The sequence below is a fragment of the Lissotriton helveticus genome, chromosome 1_1, assembly GCF_964261635.1.
Source record: "Lissotriton helveticus chromosome 1_1, aLisHel1.1, whole genome shotgun sequence".
Lineage (NCBI taxonomy): Eukaryota > Metazoa > Chordata > Amphibia > Caudata > Salamandridae > Lissotriton > Lissotriton helveticus.
Window position 1 is genome coordinate 889109532 of NC_136057.1, and position 21925 is coordinate 889131456.

General features: G+C 45.6%; 1 protein-coding gene across 1 annotated transcript in view; it reads left to right on the forward strand.

The window, feature by feature from the left end:
* Nucleotides 1-21925, forward strand: part of ARID2 (AT-rich interaction domain 2) — a 1386754-nt gene that overhangs the window by 207691 nt on the left and 1157138 nt on the right. The window contains exon 4 of the mRNA XM_078675715.1: nucleotides 19169-19302. Coding sequence (XP_078531841.1) covers nucleotides 19169-19302 — 134 coding nt within the window. The remainder of the gene's footprint in view (nucleotides 1-19168; nucleotides 19303-21925) is intronic.

Consider the following 21925-nt stretch of genomic DNA (forward strand, 5'->3'; position numbering starts at 1 on the left):
GCAGAAGTCATAGCCCCCAGTTCTCCCTGGTAACACGTCATTGCCAGTTTGCGCGCACCACTAGGTTAGAGGTCCCAGCTGCTCAGGTAGCCCCCTCCATGTTTCCGCCCCGTTTATGACATATTCTGTTACGTTTGCATCACATGTCTATGTATACGCCCTGTACACACCTCTTGTTACACCCACTTTATGCCTTATCTTTCGCGACTGCTTCAAACCACGCCTACTGCTACGCCTACTGTATTGAATGTAATGTATTTGTTTAACTATAAATATTGTGCACTGTTATTAAAAGTTATGCGCATCATTCCCAGATCCTGCCCGGCAGGTGCCGGGCCCTGCCATCCCATTCCCATGCAGGCTGTCCTGTTCCTGTCCTTTTATGCCTGATTAAAGCCTGTACACTCTAGCTACCTCGTATCTTGACTCTTATTTATTGAGCTATCTGTTTATATGAGTATCCCGAAAAATAGATCCGGTAATTAATTATTTATTTACCACAATTCCAAAAACATTATCTGTGCTCGGGAACAATAATTTGTTTATTGCTTATTCACTGTGTCTTACACAGAGGATCTTTTGGAACGTCGGTGTCCGTTGCTTTTTGTTCCCTGGAGCAATTTGTTATGGGATCTGTTATTAGTGTATTGGCTTTGTGCAAGGTATAACCTAGCCATGCTTCGCATTTCATTTCTTATTTTAAGGCCAGCTACTTTCTTCTTTTTAAATTGATGTTTAGATTTGAATTTCTTATTTTTTTATATAGTCTGAAGTACAATCTGTATCTCTGAGCCTTGTTCACTCTTCTGGTCTGTGTTCTGATCGTGCTTCCCTCTGAGTTTTTTTGATGAACCCAGAAAGGAACAAGAGGAACGTTTATCAGTATCCTGATACATGCCAGGTTTTTTAATATTATCACGATTTCTACGGTTATATACCGTCTTTTGGAGGGCTCCTGCCGAGGAGATCTACCCCTTGATTGTGATCTATTCTTTCTATTATTTTGTTGTTTTCTATCCCATTTTGTTTTTGAAGAATCAGGTGCTTGCTAGGTGTTATCCTTTTCAGGACTATCCATTAATCATGGTTTTATAGGTCCAGCTCCCAAATTATCTCTACCTAATTCGGCGTATATACCTTCTATAATTTTAGTTAATTTTCGCTCGTGTTGTGCAGGAATGTAATCCCTCAGGCGTTAGCTTATAGCCGCTGTTGAGGCCTCCCCCTTTTTAAGTTTGCTAAGATAATTCTACATACCTGGGAAAAATTGCCTAATAATTTCATCCCTAAGTTCAGAGCAGTTTCTGCTCCATACTCATTCTGTTTTTCTTAATACTTCTGGTATCACTGCTATTGAAGGGATGCCATGAGTCCTGGTATAGTTGGCAGCGAAAACTGTATCCCAAGAGGTACAATCATCTATCGGGGGAGCTTTCCCCATTGGAAAGGAAGTTGTCAGTATTCTTTGGTTTTCTTGTGGGCCTGTTTGTGGAAACGCTACCTCTAACTGTGCTTCTTTCTGTGGTATCCAAAATGGCATTTGTTCATGTTTAGTGGGCTTTCTTCCCGTAACTGTGTTCAGCGTTTATGGGATGATTTTAGTTGCAAGCCCATGAAGTTGCCCTGCTGGTGTAACCCTTGTAGGTTGAAGTGTGAGTGTTCTCATAACAAACTGTTACATTTCTGTAAAGTTTTATTACTACTTAGTGTACGTAAGTCTGCTATTAGCAATGTTTCAATTTCTGGATGCGGTGTGTCAGCAGCTAAGACCGGCCAAGTTGCTCCATGTCTGCTGAGCGGCTCTAGTCTTACTTTATCCATAGTGTGTGGGAGGGCGCATTTAAACCAGTTTATATGCTACTGGTAACTAAGCGGAACTTAGTCTGGTGTTTCATCTGGAGTGTAAGAGTGAAATGTATTTGTGCATGCTTCTGCTGGTGGGAATTTGACCCATGAATAGGATACCTCTGTCCTGTATGACCCGTGTGCCTCAATCACAAATGTAACAGTCCCACCTAGTAGTGGATCTCTGAGAGAGCGCGACTAAATTACTACTATTTGATTGTTAAATAAGAACCAATTCAACAGCGACACCATGTGGTGTAGTTCCTATAAATGTATGTAGGATCTGCTCGTTTAGACAACATAAACAATGGGATTGGTGTCCAGACTGATTCCAGACACCCCCACAGGATATGTTCGCCTGTACACCAGCTAGCTCATAGTGCCACTATGAAGACCTCTTACTAAGGAGCAAATAGTTTCTGGCAACTATCAAACATGACCACCCTATTTATATTTATTTATTTATTTAGAGTTTTGTATAGCGCGAACAAGACCCTTGGGTATCAGAGCGCTTCACATTACATGAGGTAGTTATAGTCTGTATAGTTGACCCCTCAGGGATTGTGGAAACAGTACAGTACTTTTCGCTCAGTCACTCGTGTTCACTATTTCTCAGAGAGATGCACAGAGTAAACAATGGGGACTTTTTCAATAAGCATTTATTTAACCAGCGTCAATTTAGTGTAAAATACTTGTGCTGCAACAACCATAAGACAGAAACCAATATATATGAGTATAACCCCTTCGCTGGGTTCGTCGGCCAACGGCCGTTATGAGCCCTAGCTCCGCAGTGATGCACGCGTCCGATGGCAGACGCGGCCCTGCCCACTCCGCTAAACCGAGTAAATAGATGGTAGAATTCTACCATAGTGCTAAAACTGTGAATATATGCAGGCATTTCAATACATAACAGTAGTAATGCATACTCCTATGACGCTAACCCTAACTAGATGTACCTATGTGTACCTAGCATGTATGTAGGTGTATAGCCAAGAATCCCCCTAGGAAAAGGGCCAACCCCATTACCTGATGAGAGAGAATGAAGGACCCTGTCTTGGTCTTGAGGTGGGCACCCCTCGAGGGTAGTCAGATCACTGCGTGCTGGATTATCTGCATGCAAGGACTTCAGCGCCTCGTGTCAGCATGGAACTCTTTTTGTCTTCTGCCTGGCCCAGTGAAGATGTGGTGCTTATATACCCAAAAGGTACCCTCGGGATCTACCTTGCTGTGTCATGTCGGCCGATGATGACAATAATGATTACGCTTATACAGAGTTATTATGCAGAAGATGGCAGGGATGTGGAATTCCTATAGCCCGACGCCCAGGACATATTGTTTGGGGTCAAGGTCAACAAGTTTTAATGTGCATTTTGTCCTTGGGACAAGCAGGCCCAACCCCCTGCAGCACAGACCCTTTGGCTGTCAGTTTGCAGTACCACATTAAGTATCAGGGAAGGACACTGCCTACAGTTAAGTCAATATGTGTGTGCATATGATAATGCTGTTCAAACTTCTATTCATGGTTCATTAATTGAGAGCATTTATTATTAGGCTGAGCAGTAAATGTAAGTTCTGACTGCACTACTGACAGTGGTTCCGGTATATAAAAATGTGGACACATGGTTTCAAAGTTTAGAAATATGAGGCTATGCATAATGCTCCCAGAATGCTCTCTGATTAGATGCAAATATTTGCCCAAGCTTGAAAGCAAGATTGATTCTTTGCTTTCAATATAAAATGTCCCTAAAAAATGAAAGTAGGAAAACATTTTTTTTGCTAAACTACTGTAACATTTCAGGTACCATTTCTTTGCCACATCATTTAGTAAAATGTGTTGATGCATGCTAGTATTTCCCCAAAATATTCCTATTAGAAAATCAGTGTAACAGGTTTCAATAAGATTTTGGGGAACAAAAATAAACAAGCATTGGCAAAGCCAGTAGGTCTGAAATGGTGGTCAGCTTTTTGGTTTTGGCAATGCCGGACTTGTTGTGGCTTGGTTTTTGTAAAACCTTATTGATGTGAGAGCTGCCGAACCCTCACAATTATAGCAAACATTGGCAAAAGCAAAAATTGGTTTTGGTCTCAAAAAGCACACACTGCCACATTAGTTACTGGCACTGAACAAAACTACTTTGTGTGCCGATAAGCTCATTATGAAAGAGCAGAATGCGGTCACTCACGTGAAGCCAGCTGATACAGATAGAGAATTTTAATAAACATTAAAGGTCATGGTTAACCCCTTCGACGCTGATGACGAGCTGGGCTCGTCATGAGGTAGCCTCCTCGCACGCTCATGACGAGCCCAGCTCGTCACGTAAAGTGCGATTTTAAAAAACCCAGCGTACGGGCGGAATTCCGCCCGCACGCATGCGGTTAACACCAGACCAAATTAGGGTCCCAATTATTAAAAAAAAGTTTCAAAAGTGCACCCTTGGTTTATGTCCTTGCATTAAGGGCAGCTATATGGCTTTGGTGAATTCACAAGAATTTACAGCAGTAGGGCAAGAAATAGTACTCCTAAAAAATTTGTGTACTGCATTTTAGAATGAGCAAATATGCATTTGTAGGTTTGCTCATGCAAAAACCTGAGTGTTTGCAAGTTTATTTTCCCTCCAACCACTTTTTTCCCAACTCTGGAAGAAGGTTTACGTCTGCCATTGTCAGAAGTAAATTTCCAACATTTCTCTGTATTGGAAAAGATTAGAGAAGAGTTGTTGAAAACGCTTAAACCATGCAAGTTAATAGGTTTGCACAGACTCAAAAGGACATTCCAACCCTGGAACTATTATTTATCACTTCCTTTAGTCCCAGTATGTAGATCTGCGAAAACGTAGCAACATAAAGGGATTACTAGTATTCAAACACTACTATGGTATGAGCCCTGGCATAATCAGAGAGGCTATATAAGAGCTCTTTTATAATGAGATTGCTGCCATAATTTGTCGCCGCACAACATGGCACCAAAGGGACAAGTGGATTTTGTTACAGGACAAGTAGATTTATGAAGTAACCTGCCCCATGGACAAGTAGATATTTTAATAAATTCCACACCCCTGGGATGGTAATCGTGCTATGATTCTAAGAATCCTCATACATAAGAAATGAAGGCTGGTTTTCGGAGAAAACCACACTGCATTTATGCATCACCTAACTAGGATAAAGGTCCGCACTAAATCAGTTTTGTAGTACAATGGTAGGGTAAATGTAGGTGAAAAGTTAACTACCCGGGCCTATATTGGGGTACATTGGGAATCATAACAATAAATGTTAAGATTTGTAGAGTGAACTATCATCCGGGAGAGCATCATGATGTTGAGCTGGCGTGAGCCTAGCTAAATATGAGGCTTAGTAGGATTACTGAGGAAGCCAGGTCTTCAGCATCTTGAGGGATTCAAGAAGTGATGGGGCCTTTGTGTAGTAGCAGGTTATTCCATACTTTAAGAGAGATGTAGAAGTAGGTTTGACTGCCAGATGTTGGTTTTCCATATGCATGGGATCTGTTCCAGTAGGAGTCTGGGTGAGCTCGGAGCTGTCTGGAAGGTTTGTGAAAGGAGATCCGACAGTTAAGTTATGCTGGGCCAGGGTTATGTAGTACCTTGAAAGTGTGGGTGAGCAGTTTGAATTGTGCTATTTTGTGTTTGTGGAGCCATTGAATCTCCTTCAGGTGCGATGTGGTATGATGTGCATGCGGTTTGGGTGGTTCAGAGTGATTCTGGCTGCCAAGTTTTGAATGGTCTGCAGCCTTCTGGTGAGTTTTGTGTTGATACTAAACTTGAGGGTGTTCCCATAGTCCATATTGCTTGTGACCAGGGTATGCATGTAACACTTTTTCGGGTGCTGATTGGAAGCCATTCGAAAATCTTCCTCAACCTCTTTAGGGTATGGAAGCATAAGACTGGCACTGTGTTGACCTGGGCGGTCATGTCAAATTTGCTGTTGATGACGATCCCGAGGTTCTTGGCATGCGTGATGGCGTTGGTGTCGGTCCTACTCCTGTTGGTCGGCAAATGGAGTCCCATGGTGAAGTGCTCTTCCTGAAGATCATGGTTCTAGTCTTTTATCCTTGTTGAGCCTTATACAGTTTTTCTTACTCCAGTGGGCGATTTCAGTTATGCTGGCATGTAACTTTTTCCGAGGTTTGGGTGTCTTGTCCGTGAGGGAGAGAATGAGTTGTCTCTCATCAATGTAGGAGAGGACGTTGATGTCATGAGAGGATGATGCTGGCTGGAGCGATCATGTATGCATTGAAGAGTGTTGGGCACCAGGAAGATTTTTGCATAACTCCACAGATTAGGTCTTGGCGTCTGAGGTGTACGATGTCAGGCTGACTGACTAGGTCCTTCCAATCAGGAAAGGGCAGATCCATCCTAGTGTGTGTCCTTGCATTCCTTGCATTCTGATGCCATTTAGGCGTAGGATGAGGATGTGGTCGCAAACCATGTCACACACTGCAGAGAGGTCCAAGAGAATAAGGGCTGCTGTTTCTCCTCTGTCCACGGGCATGCGGCGATGAGGGCAGTTTCCATCCTGTGGTTGAGTTTGAAACCAGACTGTGTGGAATTGGTAGTCATTGATGTATTCACGGAGGTGTCTGTTGCTTATATTTACTAACACTTTGGCCGGGAATGTTAGCGGGGCTATTGGCGTGTAGTTGGTGAGCTTTGAAGGATTTGTGGAGGATTTCTTCAGCAGTCGGAGGACAGCTGCGTGTTCCAAGTGTCTGGGAAAGTCACAAAAGATGTGGAGGCATTCAGAATGGGTGTGAGCAAGACGCTCCGGCGTTGCAGTCCTCTAGAACAGATGTGGTGTGCGCAAGTGTCCGACTGGGCCCATGAGTGGATGAACTTGTTGATGACAGTGTCTTTTTTTTTTGTCGTTTGCCTCTTAGAGGTCTTACCAGCAAAACTTGTTAAACATATTTGGGCTGTAAAATGTAAACAAAGTTCTCCAGTATTGGGGTGTCTTTCATAGATTCACATGCTTGAATATTCCCAGTCGTCAAAGTGGGAGTCCCACTGTAAATAACTTAGCAATGTAGCCATAACACAAGCATATATACATAGAGAAAGCAAAACCATAGAGTTTTTACTTGATAACATATCACTTCTATGATATATCTTAGTCATTATGTTTTAGTCCAAATTCCGGCCAATCAGGCGTCAGCACCCTCTTAGAATGTTCTCCTCAGAGGCTCAGGCCCTCAGATTTTCTACCGCACGTCGTGTGAAGGGAGTCTCCCTGAGCTGTGCTCAGTTTCTTCTCTTTTTCTCTCAGGAATTCAGTTTTTGGAATGTCTACCACCAAGAAGTCCCTCTTCAGACCTTCTGGTTCCTGTGGAAAGCAGAGACTTCATTCTGAAGACCCTCATAAAAAGTGTATATATTGCCTGTATCCTGAACATCAAGTTAAGGATTGCAAGATATGTAGAACCTTCTCTTAAAAATCCTTAAAAGACAGATAAGGCAGTCTCCTTCTGGCTACAGAAGTTGAAGAATTCAGAGAACCTGATCTCTGATGTGGAGAGTGTGTCTTCTATCAAAACCTCTTCATCTTTGAAGAGAACAAGTGAACATCAGAAGACATCTCCTAAACCTAAAGTGATGAAGAAACATCACAAGGATCAGCCTTCCACTTCAAAAGGAGTGAGTTCCCCCCCTCAGATTCTTCCTACACCTGTTACGCCCTTGAGATCTGACTCTCAGGCGTCTAAGACTCCATCTGCGCAGTTTTTACTTCAAAAACTGCTCATCTCGTCGACTACTTCATCGCCACTTCCGCCGTTATCGAGAGCTGCCGTTGTCGAGTCGACGACTTCGGCATCATCTATGAAGACGGCCATGATCCTGTCTGCTTCTCCACCATCGACGCTTGTATCTGTGAAGGTGAGGCCTATCTCGTCGACTATACCTCTGACATCGTCGACGATATCATCGAAGCAGAAGAAGAAGGCTTTGTTGACCCTTGCTTAGCCGTCAGAGGTGGCCTCGTCGATGGTGGCTCCGTTGGCGGTTGCTCCGTCGGCGGCTCCCCTGTCGTCGGCGGCTCCCCTGTCGTCGGCGGCTCCCCTGTCGGCGGCTCCCCTGTCGGCGGCGGCTCCCCTGTCGGCGGCGGCTCCCCTGTCGGCGGCGGCTCCCCTGTCGGCGGCGGCTCCCCTGTCGTCGTCGGCGGCGGCTTCGTCGACGATGGCTTTAGTTCCACTCTTCAAGTTCGCTTCTTCATCAACGCCATTCGTTTTTAACGGCTCTAATGCCGATTAAAACCCCTTCTCAGCCTCCAGCAGAGTTATTTTCTTCAGATGATGAAGATTCTGAGGATGATGATAGATTTAGGGCGGCTCGAAGTCCTTCTGAACTGCTCATAAAACTCAGATGAGGAGGAAGACCTAGAAGAAGAAGAGGAAGATTATTCCACATGTAGAACGCAACCTGAGCCTGAACCTTTCATGGCACAGATGCCTTTGACGCTTATATCTAATCTACAGTATATGCTGAATGATTATAATCGCCGTTTTCTGAGGTCAGTACAGACCTCTCCAGCACCTCAACCACCTACTCAAGCCACTAAAAACCCATTGGTGACACCTTCTGAATCAACGACCAGGACACAACAACAACAGACCCCTTATGTTTTACAGGAGGGCAATGATGATGATGATGATGATGATGGTTAGAGAGAAGAAGGTGAACTGGATGATGGATCCATACTTTCTGAATGGGACAATTTCCAAATTCAGACGCCAACCCCCACTCCAGCTCCTCTAGATTCTCCACCAGTAGACATTGGCAGTTTTCATGCGCTCATGGAAAGAGCAGCAAAAAGATTCCAACTTCCCATGACGATAACCGAAGAAGATTGCTTCTTATATGATTTTAAAGAGCAGTCTCAAAAACAAGTGCGCTCTATACCCATCATCGATTTCATTTGGCAAGAAGGCAAGAAGGACTTAAAATCATGCAAAATCCTAATTCTATTCCAGCCATTCTACCGAGGCTGGACAAAAAGTACAAGGCACCCGCAAATACACCTGCTTGTTTAATTTCTCAGACAAAGCCTGATTCCATCATTACTCAGGCGGCACAGCGACGATCAAGAAATCCTTCATCTCCAATATCCTCACCACCTGACCGTGAAGGTAGGCGCCTTGATGCTATAGGCAAGACATTTTCAACAATGGCAGCAACAGCCAATTCAATGGCCATTCTTGCCAGGTACGACCGGCAAATGTGGTCGGACATTTCCACTCTAGTTCAATTAGTACCAGAATCTTCAAAGGCAGAGGCATTGAAAATTCTTCATAAGCGAGAAAAGATTTCTTCTGAAATGATTGACTGCTGCATCGATGTGTCTTCCACTGGTTTCCGCATTTTGGCTGGGGCTGCGGTTCTCAGAAGACCGGGCTGGCTAAAGGCCACGTCTTTTCGTCAAGAGGTACAAACAAAAATATTAGACATGCCTTATGATGGGGAATCTTTGTTTGGCCAACATATAGATGATGCCCTTCAAAAAATAAAGAAAGCCTTTCCAATTTAAAAGGCAAACTTTTCAAGGAGCAAGAGGTCGTGGGTCCTCTTCCTCCTTTCGAGGTACTTCCAGTCAATATAAACAAGGGCAACAACGATATTCCTCCCAGAGTCAGCCATCGTACAGGCAGCAACATTCGTTGCAGACAATACAGAGGTAAATCCTCTTACAGAGGAAAGGACTCTTCCAAGAAACAATGACTTTCTTCATAAACCATTTCTAGCCCCGCCCAATTGTTCACAGGTTGGAGGTTGAATCTCACACTTTTACTCAAAATGGTAACTAGTTACTACAGATCAGTGGGTCCTGGATATTGTACGCAGGGGTCATGCATTAGAATTCCTAAAAATTCCTTCCAATTCTCCACCAAGAGGTCCACCTCCAGCTCGTCTGAAGGAACTTTTAAACCAACTCACAATTCTAATAAGGAAAGGTGCGATCCAAGTGGTGCCAAAACTCCAAAGGGGCAGAGGTTTTTATTCGAGGTTCTTCCTCATAAAGAAAAAGTTGGGAGAATGGCGTCCTATTCTGGATACTTGCCTTAAACAAATACATTAAAAAACAAACGTTTTGCATGTTGTCCCTTCAGGAGGTTCTTCCTTTACTTTCTCAAGGAGAATATATGACAACTTTGGATCTCCAGGATGCTTATTTTCATCTACCAATTCTGCGAAGGCACAGAAAATTTCTCAGATTCAGAGTAGCCGGAAAGGACTTTCAATTAAAAAATCTTCTTTCGGACTTCGTTCCGCTCCCAGTTTGTTCACCAAGGTCTTGCACCGGTGGCAGCTTACCTTCACCTGCAAGGAGTACAAATCTTCCCATACCTGGACGACTGCCTGCTAAAGGCACGGTCATTTGAGCAGGCTTCCAAACACTCAAATCTGCAAGACCCTCTTTCAAACCCTGGGCCTCACATTCAACATGGAAAAGTCTCAATTTCTCAGTGCTCAAAACACTGTTCTTAGGAGCCATTCTAGATACCAAGCTAGCAAAAGCCTTTGTGTCGCACGAAAGACGTCTGCGTCTTCACAACTTAGCAGCCTCCCCTCTATTAAAAGAGTCCGCTTCTGTCCGACAGTTGAAAGCTTTCCTAGGGATGTTGTCCTCTTCCATCCCTCTTGTCCCTCACTGCCGGCTGAAAATGAGACCTATTCAGGAGGAGTTGGACAAACAATGGGCTCAAGTTTCAGGAACCTTAAACGATGTAGTCCGGATCACATCTATAATGAAAAAAGGTCTCTTGTGGTGGACTCTCGAAAAGAATGTCTCTTCAGGTCGTCCGTTTATGATGGACGCTCCAAGCTACCCTCACAACAGGTGCATCTCTAGAAGGCTAGGGTGCACATCTTCAGGGATTAACAGTAAAAGGAAAGTGGAACAGTCAACAAAGGACCTCGCACATCAATCTACTAGAATTGCTGGCCATTCATCTAGCTCTAAAAGCGTTCCGTTCCATCATACAAGGAGCATCAGTGTTGGTTCGAACGGACAACACAACGTGCATGCACTACATAAACAAACAAGGAGGCACACAATCCATCCTACTGTCCCATCAGGCTCAGCAGATTTGGGATTGGGCAATTCAGCATCAGGTCATCCTTTCAGCAGTGCATGTTCCGGGAGCGTCAAACAATCTTGCGGATTCTCTGAGCAGGTCTTCTACAACCAACCACGAGTGGGAGTTTCATCATCCCACACTGGATCACATTTTTCGGGTATGGGGTCGCCCGAATCTGGATCTATTCGCAACACATCTGAACCGCAAATGCCTGTCCTATGCAAGTTGGCTTCCTCAAACAGTCATGCGGAAATGCCTTTTTGAGGAATTGGTCAACAATATGTGCCTACGCTTTTCCACCGATACCTCTAGTTCCCAGAGTTCTTCGGGAAATGAGGAAAGAACCTTGTCACATTATCCTAATAGCTCCCAGATGGCTGAGACAAGTATGGTTCAAGGAACTCCTGCTCCTGTCACAGTGCGACCCGATCATTCTTTGCCCTCTTCCGAATCTTCTAACCATGGATCAGCGCCAAGTTTGTCACCCCGACCCAGCATCTCTACGCTTAGCGGCTTGGAACCTGAGCTCTATGAATTTCTGAATTTGAACATTCCTGCGGCTTGTAGGGCGGTCCTTGCAAAGGCAAGAGCACCTTCAACTGTGAAGACATACAAACTCAAATGGAAAAGATTCTGTATATGGTGCAATGGTGCCAAGGTGCATCCTATGCATTCCACGCCAGAGCAACTTTTGCCTTTCTTTTTACAGTTGGCAAAGTCAGGCTACCTTAAAGGTTTTTCTAGCAGTAATCTCACGATTCCGTCAAGATGGCTCTAATTCTCTTTACTCTTCTAGAGTCATTCAACAATTTTTAAAGGTCTTTTTCGGATGTTCCCACCAATTCTTTGACCACCTCCTCCTTGGCATTTAAACATTGTCTTGGCACAACTAATGAAACACCCATTTCAGCCAATCCATACAGCTGATCTTAAATACATTACCTGGAAAACTTCTCTACTTCTGGCTCTCACTTCCTCACGTCGAGTCAGTGACATTCAGGCGTTTACTACTAAACCGCCTTTTCTTCAGTTTACTAAGGACTCCGTCTTGCTTCGCACCAATCCAGCATTCATTCCTTAGGTGCCGTTAGACTTCCACTTCAATGAACCAGTTTTTTTTAAAAGACATTTTTTCCTAATCCTCAGAAACCAGAAGAGAGAGCACTTCATTCTTTGGATATTAAGAGGTGCCTTAAGTTATACCTTCAAAAGACAGCTACTATACGTAAATCTGACCAGCTTTTTGTGGCCTATGGGCAAATGCTGAAAGGGCATCCAGTCACCAAACAAACAATTGCACGCTGGATATCTACTGCAATTACCTTTAGCCATCAGCAAGCAGGAAAACCTCTTACTGCATCTGTTAGAGCGCATTCTACTAGAAAAGTTTCACATCACATTTGCAGAGCTGCAACATGGTCCAGCAGGCACACTTTACAAGGCATCACGGTCTAGATGCTGCGGACAACGCTGACTCAGAGCCGTGTGACAAGCAGTCCTTCGAAATAAATCTCTTTAAATAAGGTGAGCCTCTGTTGCTTCCCTCCTCCTGCATAGAAGGTACTTTCTTTTTCTTTGGTATATACTTCAATCTTTTGTGCTATGTATGGTTATGGTTATCTTTACCACTATTATTATCATCATTAAGTGCAATGATAAGTACCTTGCATTATTCGAACTGTACTGCTCACTACTCTTATTCAAGCATGTGAATCTATGAAAGACACCCCAATACTGAAGAAGAACAAAAGGTTTGAGGCATGTGGGCTGCTGAATTCATATCTATAGCATAGATCGCCGCCTAGTGTTGGGTCCGGATGATTGCACATTGTTGTCCTGGAAGAGACTTCGAAGTATCACGAGATAGGTGGCTCCTCCCCTGGACTACAGTGCGCATGGACATCGACTCCATCCTTAGATTGTTTTTTTCCGCCATTGGGTTCGGATGTGATTTCGTTAACTCCGGTTCGGAATCGATCAAAACGAACTTTTGCAGGCCAAAAGGCCTTTTTCGAACCGTCGGTATTGTTTGCGTTCGGTGCCCAACTTACTCCAACTCTTCGAGTCAGAGATCCGGGGAGTCGCGTGACTCTTTGGGGATCGAGGCCCAGTCGACGCGGCAAGACTTCGACGGCATGGAGCGGAGCCCGTTCAAGCGCTGTCCCGTGTGTGGCTCCAAGTACCCACACATCGACGTCCACCCAGTCTGCAATAAATGCCTGTCGCCGGACCACGACGAGGCCAACTGTATGGCCTGTTCCAAGTTTCGATCTAAGAAGACCATCAGGCTTCGGCGCGCTTCGAGGCCCAGCGATCAGCTCCAGCACCAGTGGACATCTTCGTCAACGAAGAGGCGGACGAGCAGCAGGTTCACCTTCAAGTTTCACCTCCATCGGTGGTCGTAGAGTCCGACTACGAGGCGGACGCTGAAGGCCAAGACGTGGAGGAAGTCGTCGACTAGGTAGGGGACGACGACGAGGCCTACGGGGCCATGGAAGATAGCTCAGAGGAAGAGCTATACCCCGTTCGTACTTTTACTATGGCTCGGGTCGAGGGATCGCCACATGACCTTACCCAAGACCTTCCACCAAGATCCACGGCCCGCCTTCCGGCCCGGCTACGGACACTTCGGCGGAGCCGCCATTGTCTACATCGAAACCGAAACTGAAACCACCGGTGTCGACGAAGACTAAAATGGCCGACACGCCATCGAAACCGAAGACGTCTGCTCCCCCATCGACGCCGTCGTCTTCGGAGGCCTCAAAGCCGAAGAAAGTTGTCGGACCGTCCACGGCGCCGACAGTGGTCAAGGAGCCCAACCCACGAAAGGCCGTCCAATCGGTGTCGAGCAAGGCAGTCGACCCGAAGCCCACGAAGGCAATCTGGACCGCTCCAGACAAAGCCACCAAGCCGAAAGCCATAAGGCCTGTCGACACTACGTCTGCCAAGGGCGCGGAGTCGAAGTCTGCGACCCGACGCCAAAGGTCAAGGCTGCCGATCCGAAGCCATCGGCGTCCGCATCAGCGGCAGTGGTCAAAGATCTCGGCGCACCAGTGAAAGATGCTCCTGCGCCTCGATCGGAGAAACAGAAGGCGTCCACGCTCGGATCTTCTCCTGGACGCGGACCGAGGACACAGGTCGGGTTGACGAAACCATCCGCTTCCTTTACGAAGCAGGTCTCGGACTCCCTCAAACGAATTAAAGACAAGGCTTCTGCGTCGGAACCGAAGACACATTCCGCTCCGAAGCAAGCTGTCCAAACGCCTCAGGCTTCCACGCCGCTCCTCTTCATGCTACCGCCTAAGGTGGCACCGAAGGCCTTTGCTCCACGGTCGGTGACCACGGACTAGGTGGTGTCGAAACCAACTCCCCCGGCTGGGGGCCTGCAGCATCGGCCACACTTCATCGGAGCACTCAGAGCAGTTTATCGATGCCGACACCGGAAGGCTGTCCCTTTACAAACGGAAGATTACGGCGTCACAGCCTTTGGAGTCCTTTAGGATTCCACTAAAGCGCAAAAAGCCTGCAGAGGACACACCTGTGTTGACTGAGCCAGTTGTTCCACAGACTCTACGAAGTGCGACACCCTCGCCCACCTATTCTCATGGAGAGGATGAGGCAGAGCAGGATGAGGAGTACAATTTTCCCACCACCACGGAGCCTGATCAGTACAGGACTCGTGGGTGGAGACAGGTGATCAAGGAGATCAGCAAGCGGCCCTTGACCCCCAGGTGTTCAATGTCAAAATGTCTCCCACTGAAGATTCGACAGCGTTTCATGCTTTGATTGAGAGGGCAGCCAACAACCATAATGTTGATATGCATGCTGACCCTGTGGAGGCTGACTTCCTTTTTCACACTTTCTCCACTGCTGAAAAAACTGTGAAAACTCTTCCCATGCTAAAAGGGGTCCTCAGGCATGCTGCGGACATTTTTAAGGAGCCCACAAGGTCACGGGTTGTTAACCCTCGGATTGAGAAGAAATACAGGCCAGCTCCTGGCGATCCAACATACATAAGGGGCCAGTTGCCGTTGGACTCTTTGGTGGTCTCTAATGCCCGCAAACGGGCGAACTCCCAAACCACGGGTGAAGCTGCTCCCCCAGACAAAGAGTCAAAAGTGCTAGAGGCATCAGGGAAGAGAGTAGCAGCTCAGGCAGCCAACATCTGGCGTATTTCAAACACGCAGGCACTATTGGCCAGATATGACAGGGCACACTATGACACCCTAGAGACCCTGTTGCAACACCTGCCAGATCAGTTCAAGGAGGGAGCTGAGATGCTGGTCCAAGAGGGAAAGCTCATTTCCAACGCTGCTATAAAGTGTGCACTAGACGTGGCTGATACAGCAGCAAGGGCTATCAACACTAGCGTGATGTTGAGGCATCAGGCTTGGCTCCGAATTTCCGGGTTCAAGCCTGAGATACAGACTACCATCCTCAACCAGCCGGTGAACCCAGACAGGTTATTTGGTCCGGAGGTAGATACCACCCTGGAAAAGATTAAAAAAGATACTGAGACTGCCAAGTCCATGGGGGCTATCCAGTCCCAGCAGTTTCGAGGCAACACTTTTCGTCGCTCAGGCAATCGAGGTGTTACCAGAGGCCAAATGTCACAGCAGACGCAGTTCAACAAAGGTGGAGCGCAATCATCCTACCCCAAGCAGAGTAGAGGAGGATACCGAGAAAACCGCTCCAAGGGCAGAGGCAGAGGCAACAACAGTTCCCGTTCCTCTGCCACCAACAAACAGTGACTCCCTGTCACTGCCCCCCGACCATCCAACACCTGTCGGGGGGGAGACTCCAACGGTTCCTGTCAGTGTGGAAGTCCATCACCACAGACAGGTGGGTCAGGAAACTTATCCAGTTCGGCTATTGTTTAGAACTAACAGCCACTCCACCCAACATGCCCCCAAAACACCGTCCTATGTCACAAGAGCATTTGCACTTATTGCAGCAGTAGGTTCTGGCCATGCTGCAAAAAGGCGCGATAGAGCCCGTGCCAGTGGAGGAAGAAGGCACAGGAGTGTATTCCCTGTACTTCTTAATCCCGAAAAAGGACGGGTCGCTCGAACCGATTCTGGACCTACGGCCCCTGAACCAGTACAACACTGCAACAGGTTCTTCCATTGTCCAACCAGGGAGATTTCCTCGCAACCTTAGACCTCAAGGATGCTTACTTTCACATCCCACTCCACCCCTCCCACAGAAAATACCTCTGGTTCACCATTCACAACAAGCATTACCAATTCAAGGTCCTTCCTTTCGGGGTGACCACAGCCCCCAGAGTGTTCACGAAATGTCTGGCGACAGTGGCGGCGCACCTCAGGAGACAGAACGTCCATGTCTACCCTTACTTGGACGACTGGCTTGTTCAGGCGAAGTCAGCCCAGCAATGCGCGGCCGACATGTCCCACACCATTCACCTTCTTCACAGTCTGGGGTTTTCACTAAACTATCCGAAGTCGCACCTCCAGCCAGCCCACGTGCGGCAGTATTTGGGCGCGACGATAGACACTTTGGCGGCTACAGCTCAGCCAAACCCAGTAAGGATAGGCAACATCCAGTCGCTAATCCTAAAGTTCAGACCACAGCACTCACTTCCTGCGAGAGTGTTCATGCAGTTGATTGGCATGATGGCCTCCTGCATCTTCATAGTCCCGCATGCGAGACTGCACATGCGTCCGCTTCAGGAGTGCTTGGCACGTCAGTGGAATCAGGCTCATGGGCAATTAAAAGACCTAGTGTTGGTGACCGGTCGGGCATACAGCTCTCTGCATTGGTGGAATCCACACAACCTTTGCAAGGGCCGACCGTTTCAAGAGCCTGTGCCACAGATTATCCTGACGACGGACGCATCTCTCCAAGGGTGGGGAGCTCATGTGCTCCACTACACAGTGCAGGGACTGTGGACAACGCAGCAACAGAAGATGCACATCAACTGACTAGAACTGATGGCAATCTTCATGGCACTCAAGTCGTTCAAAGTACATCTGTGCAACAAGGTCGTGTTGATCCGAACGGACAACATGACGGCCGTGTACTACATCCAAAAGCAGGGAGGTACACACTCTCCACAGCTGTCTCATCAGCTCAATCTGGCGATCTGGCTCCTGAGGTCTTAGAGTTTGGCTACCTTAATCTGCCTCCTGAATGCATGGACATCATCCGGGAGGCGAGAAAGCCCACTACCCGAGCTTGCTATGCAGCAAAATGGAAGCGGTTTGTCATTTACTGTAATGAACACAATATCAACCCGCTAGATGCATCCATTCCTAATATCATCTGCTATTTGTTACATCTTTACAAATGCAATCTAGCATATGCTTCCATTCGGATACACTTATCCGCCATAGCGGCTTATCTTCAAAACCGGCAGCATCTCTCTGTTTTCAAAGTGCCTGCCATTAAAGCCTTCCTGGAAGGGCTGAAGCGCATCATCCCTCCCAGGACCCCGCCAGCTCCTGTGTGGAACCTCAACGTGGTCCTCACCAGGCTGATGGGCCCACCTATTGAGCCTCTCCATTCCTGTGAGGTTCAATTCTTAACATGGAAAGTAGCCTTTCTCATTGCCATTACTTCTCTACGGCGTGTTAGTGAGCTGCAGGCACTCACTGTACAAGAGCCATTTATTCAAATTCATTCCAACAGGGTGGTGCTACGCACTAACCCTAAGTTTCTTCCGAAGGTGGTGTCGCAGTTTCATGTTAATCAAACCATAGAACTGCCCGCATTCTTTCCAAACCCTGAAACAGTAGCCGAAAGAATGCTCCACACACTTGATGTCAAAAGGGCGTTGATGTACTACATTGACAGGGCGAAAGATTTCAGAAAGACACAACAGCTCTTTGTTGCCTTCTCAGCCCCGCACAAAGGCAACCCCATTTCTAAAGCAGGAATAGCCAGGTGGATCGTGAAGTGCATTCAGATTTGCTATCACAAAGCTAAGCGCACTTTAACGGTCCCCCCCAGGGCCCACTCCACACGCAAGTTGGGGGCCTCCATGGCGTTCCTAGGCAATATTCCTTTGGAAGACATTTGTAGAGCAGCCACATGGTCTACACCACATACGTTCACTAAACATTACTGTGTAGATGTGTATTCCAAACAGCAGGCAGCTGTAGGACAGGCTGTTCTCAGAACACTTTTTCAAACTTCTGCAACTGGCACGGGCAGCCGCCGTTAGTGGAGGGACTGCTATGTATTCTATGCTATAGATATGAATTCAGCAGCCCACATGCCTCGAACTGAATATGCTACTTACCAGTATGCATCTGTTCTTGGCATGTAGGGCTGCTGACATTCATATCGCCCACCCTCCTCCCCGGCGCCCGTAGCGGTTGCAGACTTCTTCTTACACTTACTCTTATGCATGGTCATCGTTTACACTATTGCACTCCATCTTTGCCGCAATGGCTAAAAACAATCTAAGGATGGAGTCGATGCCCATGCGCACTGTAGTCCAGGGGAGGAGCCACCTATCTCGTGATACTTCGAAGACTCTTCCAGGACAACAATGTGCAATCATCCGGACCCAACACTAGGCGGCGATCTATGCTATAGATATGAATGTCAGCAGCCCTACATGCCAAGAACAGATGCATACTGGTAAGTAGCATATTCATTACTTACCTGTAAACTGTAGTTCTCCAGTATTGGTGTCTTTCATAGATTCACATGCGACCCACCTTCCTCCCCTCAGAGGCTCTCTCTCTTTATCTCTTGGCTCTATGTTACTCTGTGCTACGAAAATCTGAGGGCCTGAGCCTCTTTGGAGAACAATCTAAGAGGGTGCTGACGCCTGATTGGCCGGAATTTGGACCAAAACATAATGACTAAAATATATCATAGAAGTGATATGTTGTCTATCTAGGAAACTCTGTGGTTTTGCTTTCTCTATGTATATATGCTTGTGTTATGCCTACATTGCTATGTTATTTACCGTGGGACTCCCACTTCGACGACAGGGAATATTCAAGCATGTGAATCTATGAAAGACACCAATACTGGAGAACCACAGTTTACAGGTAAGTAACTTTTGTTCATAACTTATAATTTTATGACTGATGTAATGTCTTTTAATTTGATTTAGCCATATGTTTGATTTAGCCATGAGTTTTTAAAAAATGTACATATAGTTCTGTTTTGAGATGGTTTTGTCATGTACTTTAGCACTAATTTAGAATTTGTTTATAACAGGTGTTATCTGTTAAGTTTGATGCTATTTTATCTGTGGTTCAGGTATTTGGAAAAGTATGAGAAGGTGCATCATTTTGGCGAAGAAGATGAAGAGGTAACTCCTGGCAATCCCAAACAGCAAGTCCCTATAGGTGCAATTCCTACATCCTATAACTACCAGCAGCACATTCTGTCAGGTAAGGTTTAGCTATCTGTTTTAGTACCGTTTAAAGCTGGTAAAAACTCCGAAAATTATTTTGATCTTATTTTTTGCCAACGATGCCACTAATTATATAACCATCCTCTTTTAAATAAAACTGAATCTTTTGCACCTATATTATCGAGGACGGTCAACCATGTTACTTTAAAAACATTTGCCATACATACTGTTAGTATGTCTTAAGGAAAAGTGATTTAAAATTGGAAACATTTTGTAAACTAAAAGATGTTTAAGGTGAACATTTAGTTGAGAAAATATCTGAAGGCCACTGTCTGTTTTTGTAGTTTTTTTTTTTACATTTCTTCATTGGCATTTGGCAGTATGCATACCATTACTATGATAGCATGTACGTGTTTAACAGCGTTACGTAAATGGTAATTGGTTGCCAACAGGACTACATTTTTATGTATCTCTTATCCATTATTATTCTTACAAACTTTAGCTTATAATATTACTTTAATGAAACAAAAAGGGAAGGATGAAAACAGGAAGAAATGGATATTTGGTGGAGAATCTTCTTGAGAACCACGTACATTGTCAGGACTCAGATTCGTCTTTAGCCTTCATTTCAGAAATCAGTCCTGTCCGTGGGAACATCAACAACAGTTGTCACAAGCAGCTTTGTTTGCTAATAGTTTCTTCATTCCCTGATGGTCTGCCCAGCTTTGAACACCCCATCTCTATTGTTCCATTTCCCCATCTTGCCTCAAGTCACTGCTTGTTGACAGAACCATTTTATGTACTATATGTTTCTGATTGACCGTTTTACCTGCAGATTCATTACCTGTTGACTGAGACTCCAGTCTGCATCTGAAAGGAAATTTGTGACGTAGCTCTCTTGCACTGGTAAGTGAGGGTTGGCTCGACTAAGACGCTGGAAGCAATGTCATAGTCCTGTCACTCCAGCCATACAGTGCCCTCATCAGTACCTACACACCACTTCCTTTCTTTTCTGTGCCCCTAAGCTCTCTGGTTTTCTCCTCAAAGTTCTTCCTTGAATACTTAAACCATTCCAATTTTTATTGCAGTGTGTGACCTCAATGTAGTTAGGGTTTAAACAAATGGTGCACCTTCCAATTTTCCATCACAGACTGATACGAAGACAGTCTGTGGTGCCTGGGCTCTAGACATAATTTTAATTCCTTCGATCAGTGATGCAGCATGATTCCTAAGATCATTAAGAAATGTCAAACCAAGCTGTTCATCATAGCGCGCCCCTAGGCTTGATGGCCTCCTGGGTCCAGATCACATTCTTGCTCTTCTCAGTCATTGAAGTCTTTAAGAGAGGAAGAAAAAAGAAGACCGAAGAACAGAAAGAGTTAATTGAAATCAAGGAGTAAGTCAACTTAGCCTAGTTTACCTCCAACAAAGTACTTTTGTTCAGAGCTGGAGTTGGTGAATATCGTCCCTCCACAGGAGGCTTCTTTGGCACAGCTGATCTCTGCCCTAGGGCCTTTCCTGGTGCTGCCGGTGTGGTTACCCCTAGCATCGAGAGCGACCAGAGGGAAGATACATCGTTCCTGCGAAACACCAGTTTACACAAAGAATCACCACTTCCCTGATGGTGACTCATACCCATGGCGAATTAAAGCAATATATGCATCAGCTATATCTGTGACAAGTTTCACGCTAAGAGATTCATGGCTCTATTGAACACAGAATATTTGCGTCAGGGGTCCTTCAGCTACCTCGTTTCTCATATGAAATATCAACAGTAGAAACCATTTTGGAAGGAAATTAGCTTTATCCAGTAGTCCCTAGAGTGGAGACACGTTCTTGAGTGGACGGGTTTGTTTCTTATTTCTCCATTATCCATTGCTAGAGGCACTCTTATCGGTCATCTACAGTAACCACTTATGTGACAAAAATACAGAATTCCTGAGGAAGGCACACGCCGAAACGCGTTGAATGGAATTTTGGTTCTGTATATGAACATTGATTAATGATTTGTATAATACACTTTTTGGTTTTACTGTATACACTGAGGATTCATTTATGTACAGAATAATGAATGTATAAAGAATTATTTATTGAAAATTTGTTACTGGAAAAAATGAAAAAAAGTTTTGAGAAAAATACTCTAAAAGAAATAAGAATGTAACAATAATAAAATGAAAATATATATCATAACTCATAGTAGTATTTAGTCAGTTTGTACAACATCTAATATGATGCTTAGAAACATGCACAGAACCTGGTGCTAAAATTCCTTTTTCCTAAAATATAGTCTCCTTGCTAGGGTTTTTCCTTTTAGGCAGGGGCTCCACTTTTTCCACAGATACCCCTAGCAAAGCCAGCACCAAACTACCTCTAGTGTCCGTTGCCAGGAGAGAATCCCAAACTCTTCTTCCTTGCTATGTGGGACATACTTTAACTCTGGTGTGCCTTTGACTCTGTGGGAGTGTGTGGGACTCCTAACACAGAGCCTCCCCCTCATTCCATTAGGAATTGTTCTTGTACTGGTCTTAATCATACCAACGCTGTACTGGTGCTGATACCTAAGCCACTACCAGCACCACCAGCTCTGCCTCCAACACCATAGCTGCCTCAGCTGATTCCATTCCTCATCAGGAGGTACTCAAGGGCACAGTTAAAGCCCA